Source organism: Podarcis gaigeae (genome assembly GCF_964106915.1).
Source record: "Podarcis gaigeae genome assembly, chromosome: 13".
Classification (NCBI taxonomy): Eukaryota; Metazoa; Chordata; class Lepidosauria; order Squamata; family Lacertidae; genus Podarcis; species Podarcis gaigeae.
The window spans coordinates 37,431,303-37,458,953 of record NC_139689.1 but is presented as its reverse complement, the minus strand read 5'-3'; the positions used below and the strand labels follow the sequence as shown (position 1 = coordinate 37,458,953).

General features: G+C 43.4%; 1 protein-coding gene across 1 annotated transcript; it reads left to right on the top strand.

The window, feature by feature from the left end:
- Positions 1–314: 314 nt before the first annotated feature.
- CCDC47 (coiled-coil domain containing 47) lies at positions 315–27,236 on the top strand. Its single transcript, XM_083709557.1, has 13 exons — positions 315–468; positions 6,699–6,961; positions 9,042–9,149; positions 10,514–10,688; positions 12,147–12,268; positions 13,820–13,885; positions 14,916–15,017; positions 16,191–16,301; positions 18,614–18,699; positions 19,807–19,865; positions 21,168–21,277; positions 22,712–22,879; positions 24,978–27,236. The coding sequence occupies exons 2-13, from the start codon at positions 6,704–6,706 to the stop codon at positions 25,056–25,058; spliced, it is 1,446 nt and encodes a 481-aa protein (XP_083565683.1). The 5' UTR covers positions 315–468; positions 6,699–6,703; the 3' UTR covers positions 25,059–27,236.
- Positions 27,237–27,651: the final 415 nt, after the last annotated feature.

Genomic DNA, 27,651 nt, shown 5'->3' with positions numbered 1-27,651 from the left:
GGAGACCCAAGTTTGGGAAACACTGACTTAATTCATAGGAGCCTACACAACACGAGACACTGTTGCTGTATGTAGGTTTTATTTGATTTGATTTTTATCTTATATTTTGGAAATGTACATCCAGTCCCCCCCTTTATTTGGGGGGGGGGGGTTCCCAAGAGGGTGAAGCCCTAAACTATAGCTTGTTTAGCTTATGAGTAAACCCGGCACTGCCCCTTTCCCTAACCCCGAAGGCAAGCGGGGCAAAGGCCTCCAAGTCCGCTCCGCTCCCAGCCACTCCTCTTCCTCCTCCTCCTCCCTCCGCCTCTCACCTTTCTTTGGCCTTCAGGCGAGAGGCGCCTGCGCAGACTTACGCAACTCGCGTACCTTACGGGAGGAGGAGGAAGAAAACTGCGAGCGTAAAGTCCGGCAGGCAGGCAGGCGAGCTGGGCCTCGGGAACGTCGTTGTAGCGGCAGCGCCGGCCTCAGGTACCCCGGGGTTGCGCCGTGTGGGTCAGTTTGAAGGGTTCGGGGTACGGGGAAAGGGGCGAGGACTAAGGGGAGCCCGCTGGGCCCTTCTCTCGCTCTCCCAGGCCTCTGGCTGGTTCCTAAGCGAGTCAAAAGCGGCTCCATAGGGGTAGACAGTTGGCTGTCCCCTTTCCAGGCCTGGGACGAAATCTCCTTTGGAATTTGTAGGTCGGTGTCCAGGACACGTGTGTACGTACGACACGTGTGTAGCCGACCCCACCCCGGTCGTGGGAACGGTGTTGAAATAACTGTTTCGTTAGCTGCTTCTGCTGCCGCTGTTACAAGGAAAGGTGTTTTGTTTTTTTTGTTTCCTCCCCCCGTTCTCTATTTTTGTACTTAATTGTTATTTACAGTGCTTTTCAATTGAGTGTTGCTTGCAAGCTGCCCAAGGTTGCTTTTATTTTATTGCTGGGTAGCTATATAAATAATAAAAAGAGGGGGTTATAGAAGCAGAGATTGGCTACTAAGGTTGTGGTATCGGTTGTTTATCTTGATGGGGGAAGGGAGAGTGTGTGTATGCAACACACGTGTGTGTGCATTGGGAGAGGACAAAATATCTTAACAGTACGGCATCGAGATAGGGGAATACTGTACTGTTTTATGTCACATAGCTCAGATGGCTCTCTCATAGGAGCTCTTGGAGTTCCTGCAGCTCAGTGTGTGGGAATTTTGTGACCTGTTTGGTAAAACATGGTGGAAAAATCCAAAGTACATAATCTCTTATACGCTTAGAAAATGGATGCTGGCTTCCTGGAATTCGACAGCATAATTTTTTTTCCCAGCCTGTGTTTTCTTTTCACCTGACAGTATACAGTGCTTGTCGAAAATCACTTAATGCGGCTTAGTTTTACCTGCTAAAGCTCTTTAACTACCTGCCATACTCAGATTTGGAATTAAAAACCACTGGAGGGAAGAGCACTTTTGTGCTCCTGGTTGGCCCCTGTGAGAACAGCATGTTGGACAAGATGGCCTGATCTGACAGGCTTTTCTTCTGCTCTTAAAAGGGACAGATAATTTCCTGGTGCATGCTTGGGAATGGGGAGACTGTTCTGTAAATCTGATTATTGGACCAGGTTGTTGGGGAGGAGTGGGGAGGCTTTTTCAGCAGAATTGAGTATAGTTCTGAAAGGGTACGGTTCTAAATCATCAAATTGGATAAACCTATTTTGTTTTTTCCTACAATCCAGTGGTTCACCAGTTTGAGCTTGAGGTGAAATGATAACTAGGATAGAAGAGCCAGATACAGAGATATTACTTGCTGCTCCTAGTATGTATGTATGTATGTATGTATGTATGTATGTTCAAGCCGGTGAGCCAAGCTGCTGTTATAACTAGAGTAGCCTTCTCCAACCCCAACCTGGTGTCCCCTCTGGGTGTTTTAAACTGCACCTCCCATTATCACTAATTCCACCATGCTGCCTGGTGTTGATGGCAGGGGTCCAAAACATTTGGAGGGCACCAGGTTGGGGCACACTGGACTCAAATTGCCCCTTGCCCGTGAAGCTCACTAGTTGACCTCCTTTTTTTATAAAAAGAAAATAAAACTTTAAAATCTTTACATATAAATTCCAGCTTTTCAATTGCTTATACATTTCTTAAACTTTCCTCCTTTCCTTTCGTGTTGTTCTTAATCCCATCCCATTCATTCTATTAGACATTTCACCTAACACATACATATTCTTCTTTTTCAAATACTATCATTTTTCTTCAGCTGCTCATATTTTGAATGCTGCTCACAATTTCATCTAATTACGATATTTTTTTCAGACATTCCAAAAGCTTGTTGACTTTAAACTGGTCTCTCCCTCTCTTTCAAACCTTTCAGGGTTGTTGTGAGAGCAGACAGAATTGATGGGAAATCTACAGCTAACCTATGCATCGGAGTTTCTGACAGCCTAGTTCGGTGGAAGCCTTTTTGATGTTACAGTGGTACCTCAGGTTAAGTACTTAATTTGTTCGGAGGTCTGTACTTAACCTGAAACTGTTCTTAACCTGAAGCATCACTTTAGCTAATGGGGCCTCCTGCTGCTGCTGCGCCGCCAGAGCACGATTTCTGTTCTTATCCTGAAGCAAAGTTCTTAACCTGAAGCACTATTTCTGGGTTAGCGGAGTCTGTAACCTGAAGCATATGTAACCTGAAGTGTATGTAACCTGAGTTACCACTGTACTATATTAAACAGTTGCAGGTCAGAAACTCCTACTGTGATCGTCAGGTAATCTATCTGAAGAGCTCAGTCTTACCTTCCACCTGTGCCTTCTCTAAATAGATAGGTATATTAGCAGGAAGACCAGAGGTACCAGGCATATTAAGGGTAGGGTGATTTTATTTTATTATTTATTTATTTCACAATTTGTACACCCATTTTGTCATAAAAACCCAACACTCCGCCCTCAGCCCCAGCTTATTTATCTCCCTAACCTCCCTACACAGGTGGCGCTGTGGGTTAAACCACAGAGCCTAGGACTTGCCGATCAGAAGGTCGGCGGTTTGAATCCCCGCAACGGGGTGAGCTCCCGTTGCTCAGTTCCTGCTCCTGCCAACCTAGCAGTTCAAAAGCACATCAAAGTGCAAGTAGATAAATAGGTACCGCTCCGGAGGAAAGTCAACAGCGTTTCCGTGTGCTGATCTGGTTCGCCAGAAGCGGCTTAGTCATGCTGGCCACATGACCTGGAAGCTGTATGCCGACTCCCTCGGCCAATAAAGCGAGATGAGTGCCGCAACCCCAGAGTCTGGACCTAATGGTCAGGGGTCCCTTTACCATTAACCTCCCTACAAGCAAGCAAGCAACGCCTTCTGCGTGTAACCTGTTCCTACTCCTCCCTCTTCGATCATCTTCTGGTCGTGGAGAAAGGGTTGAACAGGAGAGGGAGGTGTGGAAGTCCTTGACGCTATGCCAGCCTGACCTCTCTCTCCTGGCACTGCTCTTCATTCTCCTATCCTGTAGCTTCTCCTGCCTCTGACTCTTGCCTCCTGGCTGTTACAGACTCCCCCAGATCACTGATCCCTCCTTCTTAGTCCTCTCCGCAATTCCCCTTCTCCCGGTTGCCCACTCATCGGTATTCAGCCACCACTCCTTAGTGTCCAGCCCAGTCCCTGATAATGGTCAGGCAAGTAGAGAGACTGGGCTACATTTTTAGTTTGAAAGCAGCTGTTGCTCTGCACACTTGAGTCAATTTGGCATTCAGAGAGTGTGCCAAAAACACTACAGCAGCCTATATCTTCTTCATGCATCCTTTTTTATTTCCCCAGCCTGCCTGCTTATAAAACGTAGCTGATGGATGGAAGCGCTCTGGCTGCTCTTGCTAATTTTAGATTGCCTAACCTAGATTGAGTTCCTTTTAAGGAGCTACTCCTTGTAACTGTGGAATGCGGAAGGCTGCGGTGTTGCAAGCGGCAGGTACTGACAACAGGCATTGACAGTGTCAGTCTGTAACATAACTCTAACAAGGACCTCAGCTCCCAACGATACTGTGATGTGAGATTTGCAGATGGGTGCAATTCGTTTTTTATTGATTGCTGTCCAAAACAGCAGTCTTCTTCCAGCAGCAAATGGAAACTTCCCACTGCTACACAGTAATTTACTAACTATACTGAGAAGTGTTATATGAGTTATGAACGATGTCAGTTGCTTGTACAGCAGGTGAGCTGCATTGTAACCAGGGTGGATTTGTTTTAAATCACGATTTAAATCACTAGTCAGTAAGACTTGATTTAACTCACTAGTCAGTAAGGCTTGATTTAAATCTTTCTTTTTTTTTTTTACGGAAAGACTCATTTTTTGCTGGTATAATCTTAATATTTACAACCAGATGAAGGTTTCATTTTTGGAATAATAAATTTTCAGAGTAGTTTTTATAGTTATATCAAAAATTACCATACTGGTTTGGTTGTACTATTATAAATACACTGACAGATAATTATGAAATTATTGTGAGGTTTAATAAGTTAGCTGTATATTTGGACAACTTTTCTGCTGTACTTTATTGGAAGGAGAAAAATAATAATTTCCTTAATAACATTTAACTGAAACAATAACATTATAGCATATGTATCCATGTTTGTTAACTTATGTGGTTAAACAATTTTTTTAAAAAAAACCTTAGACTGAGTTTTAGCACACATGAAAAACTTAAAACACATCCTTATTTCCTGATGAGTAGCCTTTGGACTATAATGTAACTTAAATAGAAAACTATCTTTAGAAAGATTTTTCCTCCAAAAGCATTTCATTTTAAAATTAAAAAATGTGATTATTTATTTATTTTTTAAATCATTGATTTTTATCCACCCTGATTGTAACATAGGCATGAGTTCTATAAAGTGAAGTCCAACATTGGTCTGGTTCAAACATAGTGCTTTTTTAACTATAGTTAAGCCATGGCTTAGTATTGTGAGCTAACTGTGTCCATAGGCTTATATATGATTTGTTTACTGCCCGCAAACCACAGTCTGAAGCCATGGTTTTTTGTTGACTTAGAAACATTGTTTTTTTTATCCATGGCTTGAACTAAGCAGTCTTCCTTAACTAACTATGGTTTATTTGGCATCCCATCCCACACTTGCCAAACTACAGCAAACGAGAGCAGCTGCAAAATGAACCAAATTTTGGAGAAACAAGCCATGCTTTGTTCGATCACAACTTGTTAACTCAAGGTTTGTTAAATAAATTATAGCGTATCATTATGTGCAGATCAGGCAATTGTCTGTTGGACATTTTTAGCTTAGACTCTCAATAAACTTTTGACAAAGTCAATCATTTCCTTAAGTAAACTTTTCCACCATTTGCATGCACATGTATGTGTGTGGGTTGATTGGTGACTGTCATCCTATATACAACCTTCTGTTGGAGGTTGCATTTCTTAGCTGTGACTGCTAAACAGAATGGAGTCTCCAGACTCTGTACTTCTGAATACTAGACATTTGGGATACCGGTAAGTAACAGGGGATGGTTTTTGACTTCATGCTTTGACTGAGGGCTCCCAGAGCATTTTGCTGATAACTTTCGGAAAAGAGGGGCTGAACTGTATGGATACTTTGATAACCCAGCTCTTAAATTAAATAGGTTGCAATCCTGTACCCATTTACCTGAGACTACTAAACAGATTTTGTAGTACAGTGGTACCTCGGGTTACATACGCTTCAGGTTACATACGCTTCAGGTTACAGACTCTGCTAACCCAGAAATAGTATCTCGGGTTAAGAACTTTGCTTCAGGATGAGAACAGAAATCGTGCTCTGGCGGTGCGGCAGCAGCGGGAGGCCCCATTAGCTAAAATGGTGCTTCAGGTTAAGAACAGTTTCAGGTTAAGAACGGACCTCCGGAACGAATTAAGTACTTAACCCGAGGTACCACTGTATGTATACCTATTCCAAAACAGAGGATGACTTTGGCAATGTACCTATACAGTCATACCTCGGGTTGAATGTGCTTCAGGTTGAGTGCTTTCGGGTTACGCTCTGCAGCAACCCGAAAGTAACGGAGTGCGTTACTTCCAGGTTTCGCCGCATGCGGAGACGCTCAAAATGAGGTCACGCACATGCGCGGAAGCGGCAAAACGCGATCTGTGCATGCGCCAACGCATCTTACCTTTTATTCAGGATGCAAGCAGGGCTCCAGAACGGATCCCGTTCGCATCCCGAGGTACCACTGTAATTTCTTTTACTTTCACGGGTTTCATGTCAATTAGTTGAAGAAGTTTCTACATTTGCTCTTAAAACAGTCCAGATTTGTGCATATGCAGCTGTTAGTACCAGTCTGTACATGCTTCTTTCAGTACCTCAAGCTTCTAAGTGAGCTCTGTCAATGCAATTTTTCATAATTAGGCATACTAACAGTCCAAATTTGCCCCTTTTAGGTCTTGCCGGTAACATGCAGGAGGTGGCCTTTTGCTCTTTGAACCATGTGTCTGCCCACAACTGTTTCTCTGGCCCACGGACATGTCTTACATTTCCTAGAGGAGCATAGTGTAAAAGTGTTGTAACATAACCACCACATCTTTATTTGTGCACCTGATACATAAATGGCATGCAGCTAAACTGCAGATTGATAAATTTCCCAGTGTGTTGCTTGCAGCCGACAGGGAGTTGCGGCCTCTTGAGTTGCTATTTTAGGAAAGGGCACGCGCTGAATGTTTCTGTATTCCCAGGTCTGAAGATTTCGGTATTTACCGCCCTTTTTTCCTTTTCCCAGCAACAATGAGAAGCGTGTGCTTTGTGGTGGCTGTTCTCTTCATCCCGTGGGGCCTCGTTTGGGCAAAGTTTGATGAGTTTGACGACGGCGATGACATTGTGGAATATGATGATAATGACTTCGCTGAGTTTGAAGATGTGATAGAAGATCCTGCGACTGAATCTCCCCAGCGGGTCGTCACGACCGAAGATGACGAGGAGGAGGCCACTGTTGAGCTTGAAGGTCAAGACGAAAATCTTGACTTTGAGGATGCTGATGCGCAGGTGATAAAGCCGGGGGAAGGGCCTGCCCTGTTCTTTGTCATTTTTGGTTTGAGGGAGGGTTGCTGATGGTGGAGTTACGAGGTCAGCCAGTCTATTACACTGACAAAGCCAGATTTTATATATTAATTAGGTTTTATGTTGTATTTAATTGATTACATTTCTGTACTGTTTTTCACAAACGCTTCCAAAGTGGGGTACAAAGATGCAAAGCTTAACATTAGGGTTGCCATGTTTTGATGAGCAAAAAAGAGGACATGTTTGCCGACTTCTACTTTTAACTATGGATCACTGTGATGACTATATACCCATGAAAACGAGGAGGTGTCCTGGAAAAAGAGGACATATAGCAATCCTAAATTCAAAAGACCAATTAAGTTGAAGGAAAATAATCACTACAGAAAGCAGCAGCAACATTAAACAAACAGTCAACACAGGGGCTCCTTGAAAAACAAAAGTATTGAGGCTTTTTTAATAAAACAAATTAGTGGGCATGGGGAGGCATAGGAACTTCTTGAGAAGGGGCATCTAATAACACTGGGGCATTAATAGTAACACCCCTGCTGTAGAGAAGCAGAATGCAGCATTGCTTGTGGCATGAGGTTTGGCAAGCATTCCCTCATGGCTGGATGTGGTCTTTGCAGCAAGCTTTGCCATGCCTTGGAAAGCAATTATGTGCATGTAAACTTGGAAGTAAGTCCCGCTCAGTTCAGGTAGGTAAATAGATGTAGGCTGGCAGTCTAAATACTTCAAATCTGCAGCATCTTTCTGCACGTGGATTCATTTCCAGGTCAGACAATCGTGTAGGCTGTATTGAAGTAACCCATCATTGCAATCAGATGTATTCTTGGCATCCTCATTCTTTTGAAGTCGCATCCTTGCTAACTTGATTGATCTTGCACTGTACCTCAACTCACATGTTTGTGTCTGCCACCTCCCGTTTCATCCACCTGATGGAATAGGCTGTTGCTTATGAAAGCTCATGCCACAATTAAGCAATCAGTCTCAAGGGAGTTACTGAGCTCTGTCTTCCAGTTACCACAGACCTACGGATTATCTTTAGGATTGCAAAGGCAGTAGGGCAGCGATGAGGAAGGTAATTCAGCTTGAGGGCCACATTCCATCACAGGCAACCTTCCATGGATTAGTTAGACACGGTGGATGGCACAGTTGATGAGACTTCTCTTGCTTTCTTCAGAAGGCTACATTCCAGGCCTGCAAAAGTCAAAGTTTTCTACATACACCCAGACTTATCTCTCCATCCTTTGCCAGGCCAACAGGCAGCCTTATCACCAATCGGGGATATGTTTCAGCCGGGCAAAACTGCACTTGTGGAGTGCATGGAACAGAGCCAGTCGTGACTGAGGCCTGGGGAGAGCCCTGAAGGCCATATGGAGGGCACCATCCAGCCCCTGAACCTGAGGAGCATCTGTAGATAGAATTCTATTAAATTCAGACACCTGGAGACTTGGTGTCAATGGCACCTACCTTTTCAAGCCATGAGAGCGCTCTTGCATTAACTTCTTTTTAACGTTTACAGTAGGGCACATTGTGCCTTTGTTGTTTGCACAGCCTCCGAGCGTGGATTAACATTGCCACCTCTTTGCGTTGTGCCTTCGCTAAGAAGAAACGTAGCTGGCCATCCCATTCAATTTCGTTGCAGAAGCAGGTATGAAAGATGCAGCCTTCTTTTTCCTAGTTAGGCAACCATAGATGTGCTACACTCCACAGCCACCCAGATGCTATCAAACGTAGCAGAGAAACCATTGCAAACAATTACCGGGTTTCCTAGAAGCAAGTTTAATGTCGTATACCGAGCTTCTCTGAATTGGATGAAGGTACATGCTGCTGTTATATTTAATCCAAAATCTCGGTTTGCTCAGGGGCCCAATGGATACTATTTTGGAGTTCTATGTGAGCTGCTGAGTTTTCCAAAGGTAGATTGAACTATAAGGATTAAATGTCACAATTCAGGGGGGCTCCTTCAGTTTAAAGCTGTATCCAGTGGCGGTTCCAACAGTAAATATACAGTAGAAGTCTGCTTTGTTGAAACATCTGACATTTTTCTGCTTGCTTATTGTAGGAAGGTGATACAGAGAGTGAGCCTTACGACGATGAAGAGTTTGAAGGCTACGAGGAGAAACCTGATGCATCTCCCGGCAAGAGTAAAGATCCTATAACAATTGTTGATGTAAGCCTATGTACTAAGAGTTTTACATGTAGCCCCTAATTAACAGTAGCTCATAGTGGCTCTAACCTAATTCAACATCACTAAACTTCATTGGGTTGTTTCCAACCAAATAACACAAGTAGATCCTGTTGAAATCAGCAGACTTGGCTAGCTTAAGTGCGTTGATTTCAGTGGGTTTGCTCTTGAGTATGACTTAGTTGGATGTAATTGTTCATGTGTTGAGTTTTCTTGCATTTGCTGTTTTCCACTATACTCCCCTCCCCCATTTCCACAGAAAGCATACAGATTTTTCTGTTGATAGGCCCCATCCCACGTGAAGTTAGTCGACTGCCCAAAGTGATCTTCTGTTCTTTCAAAGACGCTATGCAGTTGCTCGGTATCCTATCATTCTTTTCTAGTAACTGATATTTTGTACATTGCCTGACATTGCAGTAGCACACTGGCAGTGCCCAGGTTTTAGGCTGTAGAAAAGGTAATTAAATTTCATTAAGTTGTAGGGTTGAATAGGCCGCGGTAATCACTGAAGTATTTATTATTAATTAATTAATATTGCAGTAGTACCTTGGTTGTTGAACGGCTCCCGAACAAATCGGCTCCCGAATGCCGCAAAGTGTTCAGGTTTGCGAACATTTTTTGGAAGCCAAACGTCCGATGTGGCTTCCGATTGAGTGCAGGAAGCTCCTGAAGCCAATCAGAAGCTGCGCCTTGGTTTTTGAATAGTTTTGGGAGTCGAACAGACTCCTGGAACGGATTAAGTTCGAGCATAATACAAAGCAAAACAAAAACAATACAGAGCAAATGTATGCAGAGCAATACAAAAACAATAATACAGAGCAAATACATAATACAGAGCAAAACAAAAACAAACCAATAACCCTTCTCCTCCCACAAATTTAAAAGGCCACAAAATGTTCGGTCAGCTAAGATTGCTCATAGAGAAGTGTTTTTGCCTTGTGCCTAAAGATATGCAATGAAGGTGCCAGGCAAACTTCCTTGGGGAGAGCATTTCACAAGCAGGGAACCACTGTAGAAAAGGCCCATTCTCAAGTTGCTGCCCTCTGGGCCTCTTAGGGAAAAGGGCACACAAAGACAGGGTCTCAGATGTTGAGCAGAGGGTGCAGGTTGGGTCATTTGGGGAGAGGCATGCAAAGCACCGAGCCACTGCCCAACGCAGGATTGTTTTGATTCGATATATTATGTCTTGAATTTAGTAAGTGGTATAGTAACTGGTAGTTCCTAAAAGAATAAAAAAAAAACCCACACAAGGTGTCTTATAACTTGCAACCAGATTTTTTTTTTGTTGTTGAGCAACTGATTTCCTCCCAAAATGAAGTAGTTTTAACAATGTCCAAATTCAATCACAGGTCCCTGCCCACCTCCAAAATAGCTGGGAGAGTTACTACATGGAAATCTTAATGGTGACAGGGCTGCTTGCTTACATCATGAACTACATCATAGGGAAGAATAAGAACAACCGCCTGGCTCAGGCCTGGTTCAATAGTCACCGGGAGCTGCTTGAAAGTAACTTTGCCCTTGTTGGTAAGTTGCATCCTAAAGCCTGCCTAGTAGCTTCTTACTCCTTCCCCAACACATGACCAGAGTTACAGGAGAGATCTGAGGATTCATAAAGTTGGTGTGGATCAAAGCGTATCTTGGCCCAAGAAGGTGGCATATAAAGGGGAGGAGAGAATGAATTTAAAGTGTGTGCAAAATCAGCCAAGTTCTTCAAACCTCCTCCGGAGTTTTTCAGTTTTCAGTTGTGTGAGCTGAGATGTCGAATGGAGGAGTGAGACATATCTTGCATTAGAGGGCTGAAGTCTGGTGAGATGCTAAAGGAATCAAGTCTGGGGTTGAAGAGGTAAAAACTAAATGCGGAAAGTTCAGAATCTTAGGGAGAGGCCAGCACTGAGCGAAGAGGAAACAATACTCCCAGGAAATCCATTGCAGTGTTGGAAGGAGCAAGAAAAAGAGCAAGGTGAAATTGGGAAGAGTGCATTGCTGAAAGAGATAAAGTGACACTCTGTTTAGAGATTGCAAAACTTAAGAGATTGCAAAGAGTTCACAAAGAAATCAGAGAGGTACTTACAGAAGATAAGTTTGTAACAGCGCACAAATTCAGAGAGCTGGGGATCGTTCCAAAAGGGGATGCCACAGGAGGCTGCTGGGGGAGAGAAAGTGGAATATCAGCATAGAGAACGGAGCAAGGTTTCAGGCTTTTTGAAGTTAAGATCCATGAAAATACTAAATAAACCTTACTAAATAAAAGATAAACTTTTAAAAGATAAATAAACTTTTATTTATTTTAGTAAATAAACTTTACTAAATAAAAGATAGTATCTTTTGAAGATACCAAATAAACCTTAGAGAGCCAGTGTGGTGTTGTGGTTAAGAGTGGTGGACTCATAATCTGGTGAACCGGGTTCGATTCCCCGCTCCTCCACATGCAGCTGCTGGGTGACCTTGGGCCAGTCACACTTCTCTGAAGTCTCTCAGCCTCACTCACCTCACAGAGTGTTTGTTGTGGGGGAGGGAAGGGAAAAGGAGATTGTTAGCCGCTTTGAGACTCCTTAGGGTAGTGATAAAGCAGGATATCAAATCCAAACTCTTCAATCCATGAGCACACCTTTTTTGCATGCTTGAGCAGACTTGATGTAATACACAGATGGCATATGTAAGATCTGATCACATCCCATTTTTATGGTGGGAAGTAGGAGTGGAGGTGATCTCTTGGGTATACTGTTGCAGGTCATTTAAGGCTTTTCAGATCCCCAGCTTTACGTTGCAGAGCCTGAAAGGCAACAGGGAGGCAGAGCAGTCACTGGAGTATTGGTGCAGCATGTTGCAGCTATCCCATCCCCAATGGAAGGCAGGCTGCAGTATTTCATACCGAGCAAAGCCTCTGAGTTGTCAGAAGCAGCCCTCCATATGGCACACTGCAGCGTTGTCTTAAGTATACAGTAAGAAACTTTCGTTGATCAGCTTATGCTTTCTTTTAAGGGGATGACGGCACAAATAAAGAAGCCACAAGCACGGGCAAGCTGAACCAAGAGAACGAACATATTTATAACCTGTGGTGCTCCGGGAGGGTGTGCTGTGAGGGCATGCTTATACAGCTCAAGGTATGAGAGACAGCATCTCAAAAGTGTTGTGTGCATTACATGTCTGCAAGTTGAGTATTTAGGCAGCAGACTACAAATGTTTTCACTCTGTTAAAAAGCACAGGAGGATGAAGGTTGGCAGGTGGGGTGGGACACAGACATTGCAAGACCCTATAGCGTAAATACCAGTGAATCAAGCAGCACCTCTTTTTGGAATCAACTACCCAGGTAGTATTTCATTATATAAATACTGTAAGCGCCTTTGGGACGACATAGAATTAACACACCCACACAAACAATCAATCCCTATGAAATGGCAGTGGTGTCCACTGTATTATTGTTATTTTTAATAACTCTGCGAAGAGAGCAGGAATAGAACACTTGTTTCCAGATAGGAACTACAGCTGAACAGAAGAGAGAGAAAGTTTTGAAGCAAACTGGGTAACCAACAGCTCAGCCCCACCTTTTACCCTGGCAGGAAACAGGACCATGTGGAAAGGCAAGGCTCCATTCTGCTTGGCCGCTTGCAGGAGGAACGCAGCTCAACTGCCTTGCTGCCTCAGCAGACATGCCTCCCCAGCCTGATCTCCCACTATGACAGGGCCCAGGCTTGCATTCTGGCTCTTGTTTAGATTGGTCAGTGTCCTCCTTTCTGAGGTGCGTCTGATCTCGTCATTGTACACACTTTGGGTCAGTGCACACAGTTTTGCACAGGGGGAAATGGAGGATGAGGACAGAATATTCCTCCCATTGCAGTGTTGCTGTCACTGATTGCTGTTTATTTGGTTTAATTAACAATCTTGAAATGTTTATGCATTACATGGTTTACTTGATAGGTTAGGCTGTATGTAACTTGCCCTAGGACCACATGGCAAAGGGTGGACTAGACACACGATGGGGCTAGACCTGCTGGAATAGCTTCTCAGCAGGAGCGTAGTGCTGCTTGCTGGCAGTGGTAAGACAGTGACTAGGTTGGGGCTGCACAGGTGCACCAGTGAGAGGGCAGTGTTGGTTCTGCAGCATGCCTGCATAGCTCAAATCTCACCAGTCTCTTGCTCCTCTTCCTCCTCCTCTTCCTCCTCCTGTTAAGCAGCAGCTGTGCTCCACCCCACTGGGCTAGCTGCTCCTGGGGTTGCAAATGCATTTAAATAAAAATAAATGTGTGGAGAACACAAATGATCCCAGAAGGTGGTCTTGAAATTGCACAATGCAGCAGCTTTGCTGAAGATAATCATGCCTTGGTCTGGTCATGGCACACATTAAGTTTCCAGGTGGAAGAAGATATTAGCTAACTTCTCCAAGCCAGGCCATTTTGAATTCTGTGGTGGAAGAAGAGCAGGGTTTAAATGTAATAATATGAAAGAAGCAATACATACCAAGCTCAGATGATTATTGGGAGCTGCAGTAGATCTTCCTTGCACTAGCAGGACGTGCCAGTATTTACATTTGTGAGGCAGGGAGTCCTATGGTACATCTCACATAAGTTGATTTTAATGGGCCTTGCAAGAACATGCCATTCTATGCTGCAAGTCTGGAGCAGGGTTTCACCACGGTCCAAATGCTGTCTTTCAGTTTCTCAAGAGACAAGACTTGCTGAACGTTCTTGCTCGCATGATGAGGCCCTCCTGTGACCAAGTGGTAAGTGTTTAGCTCTGTGGCCTAAGGGAGCTTTTTAAGTTCATGAAACTATATTTGAGGTGCATGTCACACAGAAATGAGTGAATTCCATGCTGCCACAGTATTGCTGAGAATGTTGTTACTTAATAAAAGCAACTCCCCCCAAGTTTCTAGCACTTGAGCCTGCGAAGGCAGACTTCTTAACCTGTGGTGTTTGCTGAAATTCTCAGAAGCCCGAAGGAGTCTCAGCAGAATTTTGGAATAGGGAGCATGGGGCTGTATTGCTCTGCACTTGCCTGGCTCCATGTCCATCAGAATCAGAGTATGTTACGCAGAAATAATTATACACACATTTTGTAATTTATTCTGGCTTCTTTGTCTAGAACTACTGAGAGTTGCTCTTGCTGCATGCTGCAACTGAAAGCGTGTAGCAATGCCAGCCGCTAATAATACTCTCTGTCATTCATTCCTAACCCAAAGTTAGGAATTACTGTCCAAAACGGGAATAGCTGTGTAGGCATGCAATGAGAGGTTGTCCTGCCAATTTCTTCCATTTCCCTGCCATCATAAGGGGCTTGAATGTAGGACTGTGATTTCTTTTACTGGGAATATCCTTTGCAGTAGAATTAAGCAACGCAATGCTTCACTTACTGGGTGGGTTAAAAAGACTGCAGTTCAGTTTAATGTGGTTCGAACAAAACCGTTAACACTGCTTAGGGTGATAAAGTATGCAGTAAGTTGTTCTAGCAGTGGTAACACCTTGCTGCTAGAGGGGACCTATTATTTGCTCACCTGGTGTGGTGTTATGAAGGAGAAGTAGTCATTTACGTTATGCCCTCTTGTAATTATATTTTAGAGGACCTTTGTAATTACCTTGGGGCTCCCATCCAACCTGACCATGATCTTTGCTGATAGCCCTTTGTAAAGTCTGAATCTATTTATGCTTTTGGCAATGGCATGGAGTCCTGGCCACTGCTTTCCTCTTTCTTGTATTTATGTCCTTTTTGTGTGTGCAAGCCTGGATGTGACAATCATTCTGTCTGTTGCTCAGCAAATAAAAGTTACCATGAACGACGACGACATGGATACCTACGTGTTTGCTGTTGGGACAAGAAAAGCTTTGGTGCGGCTTCAGAAGGAAATGCAGGACCTGGTATGTCCTGGGACATTGGGAGGAAACCAGAATATATGTAATGTATTTGAAAATGCATAAAAATGGCATTTGGCCCTAAATTGCCTTAATGGTACGCTTCTTTAAACCACCTGATGTAGTCTGCTGCTAAGAGCTCTGACTTGGGTGCAGTCGTTGCATTTGCTGAACATAATTCAGCACAGTGGGGTGTTACAAATGTACTGCTAAGCAATGGTTTAGTTCTTCCTGAAGGAAGTCTGGCAGGACCTTCTGCCTCATGTTTTGTCGTCCCTTCATTCTCTGCAATTCCCTCCCTGGTTTGTCACAATCCATAGTTTCTTTTGTGCCATTTGAACTAACAGACAGTGGTTTGTGGTTGCTCAGCAAATCAAAATCGAAAACCACAGCATGGTTCTATTTTCTGCCTCAAGCCAGGAAGGGAAGGAATTTCAGCATGCAAAGAGAGGCTAGAGGAAAAGCATTGGTGGTACACCCAATTTCCTTTATGATGAAAATGAGTTTTTTTATACTCACTGTATTATTAAAGTGCAGGTGATACACCTGAGTGATGAGCATACATGCTCACCTTAGTCTATCATTCATAAGAACTACCGTATTTTTTGCACCATAACACTCACTTTTTTCCTCCTAAAAAGTAAGGGGAAATGTCTGTGCGTGTTATGGAGGGAATGACTACGGGTGGCATGCCTATGGATTTTCCTCCTCTAGAAACTACGTGTGTGTTATGGTCGGGTGCGTGTTATAGAGCGAAAAATACGGTAATTCAAAAATTCCCTTTAGTGCTTATAGAATTTCAAAATTCAGCCTCTATGCCAGTTATAAAAAAGAGATAAAGTTTGTTAATTTGGAGCATTTTTGTTTTTATAGTTTACCTAGACATGCCATTAAAATGCCCTAACGTACCCTGAGGCTTCAGGGAGGTCATTAAAAACACCCCCCCCACACAAATGTAATAAAAAACAAAATTGTTGTGTATGCATATGCATGCTTTTTCTTTGGGGTCTTCAAAGGCACGCGGCAGTGTATGAATTGAGCAGGGCTTCAGTTCTAGCTTTTGGGAACTTAAATGAGTTCCTAAGGTTTAAGTAAATTGTACGAACACCTGTTTACTTAAGGGGAGGTAGACACAGTCCAGACCATGCTTGTCATAACATGGCAATTTCTTCTTGGCAGAGTGAGTTCTGCAGTGACAAACCCAAGACCGCAGTGAAGTATGGGCTGCCAGAGTCATTGGCTATGCTGTCTGAGATGGGTGAGGTCACAGAAGGAATGATGGATACCAAGGTAATGTGGTTTGGGTTTTTTTGGTGTGTGTTTTTTAAAAAAAGTTAAAATCTTTCAGGCTGTAGTTGGTGTGAACTCTCATGAGAGCTATAACAGGGTACTCAAATGCTTGAACTTTGTCTTCTGAGATCCCCATCTACAAAACTGCACCTTGGAATCACCTTACTCATTCCCCACCCCAAACCCCAAAAATGAATCCTTCTGTCTTGGACAGCTATGAAAAATGGAACATTCAGCTTTGTGGGGTTGTTGTTGTCGTTTAGTCGTGTCCGACTCTTCGTGACCCCATGGACCAGAGCACGCCAGGCACTCCTGTCTTCCACTGCCTCCCACATTTTGGTCAAACTCATGCTGGTAGCTTCGAGAACACTGTCCAACCATCTCATCCTCTGCCGTCCCCTTCTCCTTGTGCCCTCCATCTTTCCCAACATCAGGGTCTTTTCCAGGGAGTCTTCACTTCTCATGAGGTGGCCTAAGTATTGGAGCCTCAGCTTCACGATCTGTCCTTCCAGTGAGCACTCTGGGCTCCCAATTGCAGTAAGAACGATACCTTGCTGTTGTTGATAATTTGAGGGTTGCCCCGGTGTCATGGGAAAGTATCTTAGATTATTGTACCATCTCCCACTATTTTTTCCAAGTTTGACCACACTTCTCCCATATTTGCATATTCCCTAATTGTTCCTTGTTTTCCAATTCTTCGTTATAACATACAACCATAAGTTCACGCAAGACCAGGATGATGATGATGATAAAGATTTTTAAACTGATTTCCCGCCTTTCACCAGCAGGTCACAGGGCCAGTTGCAACGATTTGAAACCCAGTATTTACAAAAAGGTTAGAACAAATGACAGTCTCAGGAATAGGGTGCAAAATGAAAACATTTTCAATATTTGCCAAAAGCTGTGGGGTGGGCATTCCCCAACTTAAGGGCTGCCAACAGATGTCTTCTCCCTTACTATTTCCCCCCTTTATATAGTGAAGATATTTTAATGCAGGGCTCAGGGTTTTTCCTGATTGATAGCTCTCTGGGGTTGCAATGCCATAGCAACAACTAATATGTCTTATTGTTTTATTATTGTTCCTGGATTCTGCAACCATTCTTCCTAATACAACAGCATAGCCACATGGTAATAGCAGATTATACAGGGAAAGAAAGCCCTCTTTCTGATGTTAGCTGATATGGTATTACATTGACTCTGGGCACTCTGGGCTTTTCTGACCAAAGAAAATTTAGCTGTACCTTCTGTCATCTTGTGAGTCATGTGTTATTTCTCTTTAGTGGCATATTCATGAAGAAAAATAGGATTCGGGGCAATACATTTTCATTTTAATCCTTGAAAATCTACCCAGCCCAGATTTTTTTTTTCATTTGTCACTTTCTTTTAGATCTTTTCTGTTTCTTGCAGCAGCTGACCGTGTTTGAATTCAGTCAGCTGGTCTCCATTTTGGTTAGGCAGATCCGAAGAGATCTTCAGGGCACATTGTATTTGTTTACCATTTCATCTTCATTCCTTTTCAGTAGGGTAAAACCAAACTATTCTTATTTATTCAAGTTGATTTTATACCCCGGTACTTTGCTAGGATCTTTTGAGATTTTTATCAGTACCCTAAAAAGATTTCCTGGCTTTCTAGATACTGTCAGCCCAGAGACATCTGATGGGCCATTTTTGGTAGTAAAATGCTGGACCATTGATCTGACCCAGCATGGCTCATCTTGTGGTGCTGATGGCATCATTATGGATGCAACAGGGGAAAACATGTAGTTTTTTCATATAGTGTATACTATTTCATAAGCAGTGAAGAACTCCTCAGTGTGCTTTCTAGGAACATTTCGTTTAGGACAAAGCACGAAAGGGCCATAGCTCAGTGGTAAAAGCATCTGTTTTTTCTGCAGAAGGTCCCAGAATTAACCCCCGGCATCTTTGGGTAGGGCAGCCCTCCTGAACCCTGGATGACCACCGACAGTCACTTCAGACAATACAGGGACAGAGGAACCAATGGTCTAAGGCAGCTTCCTACGTTACAGTACAGGCGTACCTTGGAAGTAGAACAGAATCCATTCCAGACGTCCGTTCGACTTCCAAAACGTTCGAAAACCAAAGCACAGCTTCTGATTGGCTGCAGGAAGCTCTTTCAGCCAATCGGAAGCCACGGAAGCCCCGTCAGACATTCAGCTTCCAAATACAGTTCACAAACCGGAACAGTCACTTCTGGGTCTGTGATGTTCGGGAGCCAAAACTTTCGGGAACTAAGCCGTTTGACTTCCAAGCTATGACTGTATTCCAGATCTTCTTTCTTCTTCTTCTTCTAGATGATCCATTACCTCACACATTATGCTGACAAGATTGAGTCCGTTCATTTTTCGGACCAGTTTTCCGGTCCAAAACTTATGCAAGAGTAAGTATGACACAATAGATAGCGTGCCTTCAAATTAATGTTGCACTGAACTTAGTAAAGGGGGTGGGAGAGAGAACAACCACCACTGTAGGCAATCTCCTTTATTATCCAGAGAGCAGAAAAGGGTGCCCATATAGTGCTGTTCCTCTGGTCATGATAGCCATGAGTTGGGGATTTCAAACTGGCCTGGTCACATAATTTATTTAGTTTACAGTAGGCTTTGGCTTTTCTTCAGCACCAGAGGTCAGCTCAACAGTATGCGAAGTGGGAGTGCTTAAAATAGGGCAGTCAGTAAGAAAGCACTGTTTCTTTAGAGCACCTATATGATCCAGCTCAGGCATCCCCAAACTCGGCTCTCCAGATGTTTTGGGACTACAACTCCCATCATCCCTGACCACTGGTCCTGTTAGCTATGGATGATGGGAGTTGTAGTCCCAATTCACCTGGAGGGGTGAGTTTGGGGGTGCCTGATACAGCTGTTGGCTAATCCACAGCTGCTTGAAGAAGGATACGCAGAAGGAATTATAGGTTGTGTCCCAGTTACTGCCCATTAGACCATCATGCTTCCCACAGCTGTCTGCTAAGTGGTCTGTTTTGCAGAGGGTAAGGATCTGTCATGGGTTGGCCTCCTCTGTGGAAGGAGCAGATTTCCATGACAGATTCTCCACTGCTGGTAAAAGACACCTGGATGCAATTGGGCTTCTCCGTGTAGGATGCTTTTTCTTGAGTGTCTTAACACTTTGCAGTGGAGGGAGACTATTGTTTAATCAGATTTTTTTTCTCATCAGTGTTTCCAGGAGTGTTTATTGTGGGAAATGTATTCACAAACGCCCTGCAAGGAAGTGGTGGTTGTTTAATTTATTCGTCACTTTTTTTCCACCACAAAGCGACTCTCAGAGCACTCAAAAAATCTCTTTGCAGGAAATTGCTGCGATAGCTTAAAATCTTCCAGACTTGGCCCATAATGAAGAATGCATGTAAACACACCCAAACAGGAGCCCATCATGTGTTCGCTTATGGTGATTTTAGTTACTGCCATGTTTCCTTTGTTTGTTACATTCTGTAATATCCTTCCACAAATGCTTTTTTGTTGTTGTTCTCTGCTAGGGAAGGTCAGCCTTTGAAACTGCCTGAAACTAAAAAGACACTATTGTTTACTTTTAATGGTAAGCAACCATGCCGGTTTTCAAACTACTTTTCTTGAGGATGTAAAACGTTACAATTGGGAGCACATTTCACAGTAAAAATATAACTTGTATTGTCTTGTGGGTTAGAGTTTATTTATTTTCAGTAGTAGTTTCCCCCTCCCCGTTGTTATAAGAGGGAGGTCACAATAGGGCAGTGTCCCAGAATCACAGTCACAGCTTTGTTCTTGCATACCAATGCAGGTGAAGCAGTAAAGATAATGGGGTGCCCTAGAAAATCTTTTGGCAGGAGCGTTTCTAAATACTGGAAAAAATCTATAGTTGTGCTCTGTCAATGAATTGTGCAGGAAAATCAGCTGTGTAAAAGTTATGACAATCAACAATTCTAAAAGTATGGGTAAGTTGGAATGATGCAGTCGGGGGGGGGTTAAAAAATTGTCCAGTAGCACCTTAGAGACCAACTAAGTTTGTTCTGGGTACAGTGGTGCCCCGCAAGACGAACGCCTCGCAAGACGGAAAACCCGCTAGACGAAAGGGTTTTCCGTTTTGGAGGCGCTTCGCAAAACAAATTTCCCTATGGGCTTGCTTCGCAAGACAAAAATGTCTTGCGAGTTCCTGCGGGTTTTTTTCCCCTTCCCCCCCCCTTTTCCTAAGCCGCTTATCAGCTGATCCGCTGATAGGCCGCTTAACAGCTGATCGCTAAAAGCTGCTAAACCGCTAATAGCGCTAATCCGCTAAGGTGTCAATGGGCTTGCTTCGCAAGACGAAAAAACCGCTAGACGAAGAGCCTCACGGAACGGATTAATTTCGTCTTGCGAGGCACCACTGTATAAGCTTTCATGTGCATGCACACTTCTTCAGATACTACTTCAGATTATCGAGCATAATGGGCAATTTTTAATTTTTTTTACTTTGCCTATATCAGATGAACACGGCTGCCTACCTGGATTTGGAAAGATGCAGTAATTCTGTTTAGGAGACAGTGTTTAAAACAGGGATTGTAATCTCTGCATTGTGGGATTACACCCCATCAGCCCAAAAGTCAAGGAAGACATGACAGATTAGAGGGTAACAGATTAGCCGCCCCTGATTTAAAAACCATATGCTTTTTGCTTTAGAAGTACCTTTTTCCTTGTATACAAATTTGATAAACTGTTCCGTAATAAACTAATTTAATCAGCTAATTAATGAAGCGCCCATTAAAACTTCTGTCCCAAAAGTGGAGTAATGCAGAAACACTTCTGTTCCAACTGTTCTTTCTGAATGCTTTTCCTTTCCTTCAATGCCTTTAAGCTTAGGAAAGTTTACTTTTGCTTTTTCTAGTGCCTGGATCAGGCAACACCTCCCCAAAAGATATGGAAGCTCTGCTGCCTCTGATGAACATGGTTATTTATTCCATTGACAAAGCAAAAAAATTCCGTCTGAACAGAGAGGTAAGTCATGTGCTAATTGATGTGTATGGCTCTTGTTAAAAGTACACTTTACAAAATCCTTGATAATTCCATAACTGTCGCTCTTTCTCACAGATACATACCTGAGAGAGTGCTCTCAGCTGACTAGCATTAGTTGCAATGGGACCTGATATAGTTGAGAAGGGATATAGCGGTCATTTAGATTCGGGAGAGGGGAATGGATTCAGTCAGTGGACTGGATCCTGACCTCCCCTAAACATTGTGGCCCACTTTGACCAATGGGTGCAACCGCCACGACTATGGCAAACATTTTCCTTGGCCCACACAGTTATATTTCAAGCCTTTCAGGCAAAGGAAGTGGGATTTGCAGCAGCAGCTGCTGGTCAAACCAGGAAGGCAAAGATGGTGTTTCTCTGCATGGCTTGTTGTAAGTGGCAATCAGCTGTTTGGTGCTCATAGCAGGCGCTGCTTTGGTCAGGGATCAGCTGTACTACAGAGTTCCCAGTTGGGAGCTTGATAGTGTTACCAATTTCAGCAGGGCTTACTATCAGCACCAATCAGCTGATAGTTTGTGCTGATCAGCTAAAACGTTACTGATTTTTCTTTTGCAGCCAAATATACATAATAGCGGGTGGCGGTGTGGGTTAAACCACAGAGCCTCGGACTTGCCGATCAGAAGGTTGGCAGTTCGAATCCCTGCGACGGGGTGAGCTCCCGATGCCTGGTCCCTGCTCCTGCCAACCTAGCAGTTCGAAAGCACATCAAAGTGCAAGTAGATAAATAGGTACTGCTCTGGCAGGAAGGTAAACGGCGTTTCCGTGCGCTACTCTGGTTTGCCAGAAGCGGCTTAGTCATGCTGGCCACATGACCTGGAAGCTGTACGCCGGCTTCCTCGGCCAATAAAGCGAGATGAGCACTGCAACCCCAGAGTCGGCCACGACTGGACCTAACGGTCAGGGGTCCCTTTACCTTATACATAATAGCAGGTGTGGGGCAGGTGAGTGTTGGTTGTGGAAAACAACCTCACAGCCAAATTAGGCCCCATTGGATCTGATATGGCCTGCGGGCTAGCTTTAGATGTTCAGGGTTCAAGTAACGCCAAGCTGTAAATGTTAAACCAGCACATTGACATGCGCTTGGAAGAACACAGAAAACCAGTTCCATGGCTGGATAATTGTTGTACGGTACTCTTTTTAGAAAGGGGAGAGCAACTGTGCACTGTACCTGCTGACACTCTCAAAGAGTCATCAAGGGCAGCTCGCGTAAACGTGTCAGAGTAGTGTGGTGTAATATTGTAATCCAGCCAGTTTTGACCAGTTCGGGACTAAGCTTTGTCAGATACGAGTATCGAGAGATTTTTATCTCCCGTGCTGAGCTCATTGCAACACTGCCTGATGCACTAAAGGTTTGCTCATACTGTGATTGTTTGTGTCTCTCCCTTGCTTCGGGGCAAAGGGCAAACAAAAAGCAGATAAGAATAGGGCACGTGTAGAAGAGAACTTTCTGAAACTGACTCATGTGCAAAGACAAGAGGCCGCTCAGTCCCGCCGGGAGGAAAAGAAACGGGCCGAGAAAGAGAGAATCATGAACGAGGAAGATCCAGAGAAGCAGCGCCGCTTGGAGGTAAAATGAGCTTTAGATGCAAGCCCCATTGTAGTAGGGCAGGGTTTCCCAAACTTGGGTCTCCAGCTGTTGTTGGACTACAAATCCCATCATCCCTAGCTAGCAAGACCAGTGGTCAGGGATGATGGGAATTGTAGTCCCCCCCCCAAAAAAAAAAACCAGCTGGCGATCCAAGTTTGGGAAACCTTGTACTTGAGCATAGTGGAAAATCAAGCTCTTGCCAAAGATGCTGGGCTTGCTGGAGCTCGTGAGGTTAAGAGCACACCCTTTCTGAGATCTCTGGTGTGTTTAAAAGGAGCATTATAAGTTTGGAATGCTCACTTACTTGTAAAATTCAGTGGTGACCCATGTGTCATCGTCCCCGCACTTCTGCTTGTCTAGTTTATACGTGGTAATGGGAAGAATGCATCACTTTCTGCTTCTGTTTGCACGTAGAAATAGCAGGTACGGTGGATATACAATAGAGATTAATCCATGGAAAGCGGTCTGTAGAGATAAGCTTTTTAAGCGAGTCATTCTCAAAGTAATAAGTTGTGCTCCCCATGAAGCTGTTTGGAAAGCTTCCATAGCTCCTGCTATAGCCATCTGTGTACATCCTGCCTTTTACATTAAATTTGTAGGTATCCTGCTTTCCTCCAGATTGAGCTGAGCTTGGGTGTCTGCCCCAATATCCCAGAATGAAAGATGTCAGCTTTTTCAGGCACTCTTGGGGGTTTAGATGGTCACTTGATATCATTGACCCTCTGATCTAGATGTTTTTCAAAATTGTTCTGTTGTTTTCTCCTCTGTTGGCCCATTAGGTTCCTATGCGGGGTCTTAGTATTCTACACCTATGCTTCCTCATTCTAGCTCCTTAGTGCTACATGCTTTAAGGCTCTAGGCGCTGTGTCCTTAAGATCCCTCCAGCCGGAGCTTTGTATTTTTCAGAACAACGTGGTTGTATGATCCCCCAATACAGGTTTGGCCTTCCAAGTAGCTCAACAGGTAGTAGTGCCTTTTCCCCCTGTGACTTTCCAACCCCATGGAGGAAACATCAATATCCAACAAAGCCTTGTGGCTTGCATAAAACCTGTATGTTAGCAGAGACTTGTTTGCTCTTAAAAAAGAAAGAGAAGAATTCTCATTTTCATTTTTACAAAATTTGCACATTGACATTTCACCAAAATACAAACCATACATTCATCATCAACTTCCTTCTCCCCTTCCGTGGTTCATTTTGTTAACCCTTTACCGCTGCGTATTCTAATTATTCCGTCTTCTCTCAGTTTTATTTCAATAAACTTTACACCATTGTTCCTTTTTGTCCTTTCTTGGCAACTCTTACCTAGATGGTTTGAGTCCTTTGCTCTGGCTTATGCCCCAGCAATGCCAAATGGTAATTTTAGTCAATTTTATTTGGGGGTGCAGCAGCCTTAGTAGTCCTTTGAGAGAGAACACAAGACATTATAAAGATAGAAATCCCTGCCTTGGCCAAGGTGGCCTTTTGGGTGAATTATTCTGCAGAGACCTCCAGCAGTAGAAATTGGTAACTACCAGGAATGGCTTAGGAGGTAGCAATTTCCTCTGTTAGATGTCCTCTTGCCTGTGAAGGAGAGGGAAGGAAAATCTTACCAGGTACATTTCTGTTCTTGTAGACAGGAGAGCATTGGGTTCCTGCCAATGTCAAAACAGTCAGTTCTCTGTTCAGGTTTTGCGGTAGGTTGGGCTACTTGGGACTCTTGCATGTCCAGCTGTAGAGTGGATTACCTGGCCATATTTTCTTAGTGATTGATTATTGCAGTGTTTTGGCTTCCAGCCAGCCTGGGTATTCGATGGGAAGTTCCACCTCCTTCGAAAGTCATATCATTTTGCTCTCCTGCAGAAATTCACTAGGCAACACTTTATTTCCCCACCCGACAGCAAGATGTGGGAGAGATGTTTGAATCACCCACAACAACCGAGTCACGTGTGGTTGCATTTGTGGCACAACAAAGTGATTACCTGGGAAAACCGTTAGCCTATACTCCCAACTTTATTTCCTTGATGACTTTGATTTCGTGCTTTTGTTTTCACAAGCAAAACACACTTGGACTCACACAGTTTGTCACCTTTCCAACAGGAGGCTGCTTTGCGGCGTGAGCAGAAGAAACTTGAGAAGAAGCAAATGAAAATGAAGCAAATCAAAGTGAAAGCCATGTGAAGAACAAAGCTGCGAGAAACCTCTTTCTTGGTGCCAACCCTAGAATTGCAATTTGCTTCCTACAATGAACTAATTATATTCCTGACCTTAATCATTGCCCATTAAGAACCACTTCTGACACTAGCCTTTGTTGCTCATGGGATTATGTTCAAAGCGTTTCTGTGAAATGTGTACATGTGGTAAGGTTTGTTAGAACGCCAAGGAGCTTTTCCTGGGTGAATCGCAGGATTTTTCCTGGAAATGTTGCATGGGTCATCAGTTCTGATTTAACTTCTACGTGTGCCTGCGTGCACTGGGTTGCTTCCAAAAGTGATCCCATAAACACCAAAGTTACATTTCAGTCGGCAGCAAGCGAGGTGTTCTTTGCATTGGCACTCCCAGCAGGCAGGATACAACCCTGAAGCCCATTTCAGTCCCCCTTGGTGTGTGGGACTGGACTGCTAATAAATATTTTCAGGGTTGCAGCCATTGCTCTGGTTTTATGTACATGCAGATGTGTATATAGAGAGCTTTGCAATTGTCTTCCATGTTGTTGGATTGTTCATTTTACCCTACTTGCTTTGGTATTGGAGAAAATTGCAATATTCCTTGGAATTCTTTGACTCCTTGTTTCTTTAAAAGTATATATATATATATATATATGGGAAGTTTCCTAGAATGTGCCAGCAATGCATATGCACTTTGATACTATTTTTGGGAATGGGGCAAAATAAAGACTTAAAATGGCCAAAATTAAAGAATAACCAACCAACCTTCACGATGGGGTGGAGGTGGAACACCACTCATGTAATTGGCGCAGCCAGCACAGTTAGATATCAAGCGATTAAGCACAAAACACATAATGCTTTCAATAATTCAGGTTTTAATACCAATTGTAGCGCATGAGAGATGGGGAGATTTCCTTCTTTCACAGCTCTCGTAATAGGAAGGTGCTAAATGGGTATTATTTAAATACTTGCAGTTTCCCCAAATCATTAATCTGGAATTATTCCGGGGGGCAGGGAGCTGCTGAGTGTAGTTTGGGGCAAGCATATTGGAAATCAATCTGTGGACGACATATTGAAAAGCCCGTGTGCGGATAAGCATTGATGTTCAAGCTTCGCAGGATCTGGGCCTGAAGATTCGTGCATGCTATTGTTGGTGTGTAAGTCGGCGATTTGGAAACGACAGGTGCAAAAGAATTTGCCCAGTGATATTTGATTTTTCTAAACATATATATAGATATATATCTGGTTTAAAACAATGTGCACCCTATCTGTTAAATTGCACAGAAATTGGGGGGGGGGGCATAACAGTTGGTGAGCCCCCTGCTGCTGCATAAAGTTTTCCATGGAATCAAACATGGTTCCTCGTGCATCGGCCCATTACTGAAAGCCATCCCAACACAGCAGACTAGTGTGTATCTGCACATGGATTTGCTGTGCCCTTTTCCCCATGTGGATGGTGCTTGCTGGTTCTGGCTGAGTTCACATGTTGGGTTTCTTTCCTTCTCTAGTCAGATACCTATGTGTGTTTGTTTAGCAGCTTTTTCTGGATTTCAGTGTGTTCTAATTGTGTCTCGCCTTCCCTGGTAATTTCTTTTTATGTTTCTGTGGCTGCTGGCTATATAACAGTTTGGCAAGGAGCTAGGGACTAAAATAACTGTGCAATTATTTTCCAGCTAGGTAGAATAATTTTTTTTTAGCGGAGTGTACCTTTTGTTTCTGTTAAAGGTTATTTACTGAGGAGTTGGTGTATGCTGGGGAAACTGGAGTTTCTCAACACTTTGCAGTCTTGTGGAATTGCTGCATTTTATAAATGCTTGACTAGCTGGCATTTAATCATTTGTACGTAACGGATACACTTTCTGTGGTGGGTTTAATGGGAAGGAACTTGTTTCTTAATGTATTTTCTTGACGATGCTTTTACCTGCAAATATCTTTGATGCAATAACATTGAGCTGCTCCTTTAAACAGGCATGTGCTAAAATACATTTGTCAGAGCATGGAAATGCTCAGGTTCTTTCTGAATGCAAAAACAAAAAAACCCTGCAACCTGAAAAAAAGGCATTTGAATTTAGTAATTTTTATAACTACCACTTATAGTACTTTACAGCAGAAATAGCAATCCTATGTGGGATTCAAACTATTTTGTCACTAGATGTAGAAAGTAAAATTGAATAAAGTATTGTTTCACAGAGGTCCTCTTTTAAAGGAAATTTTTAAGCGGCTTGCTTTGTGTCCTGAAATAAAGGGGGCGTATTATTGAACTCACATAAAATGGGACAGTGGATGCAGTGTGTGTGTGTGTGTGTGTGTGTGTGTGTGTGTGTGTGTGTGTGAACTACATAAGAAAAAAGAAAAGGCAAAAACAAAAGTTCCAACTCCTTTTTTGAGTGGAGAGGCTGTATTATTGAGTTTTTTTGTCAGTTTCCTTCCAGAGTTTGTTCCTGGATTGCCCTTCCTCTTTGAAGAAGGGTACTTGTACTGCGGTGAGGTGGCCAGCAAATTTGGGAGAGCTGCAGTGAAGCTGGCAGGTATATGTACTTTCTTACTGTGCCAAAATGGGATGAGGTGGGGATTATTCAGCGCATCATGTATTGTACACATACTCT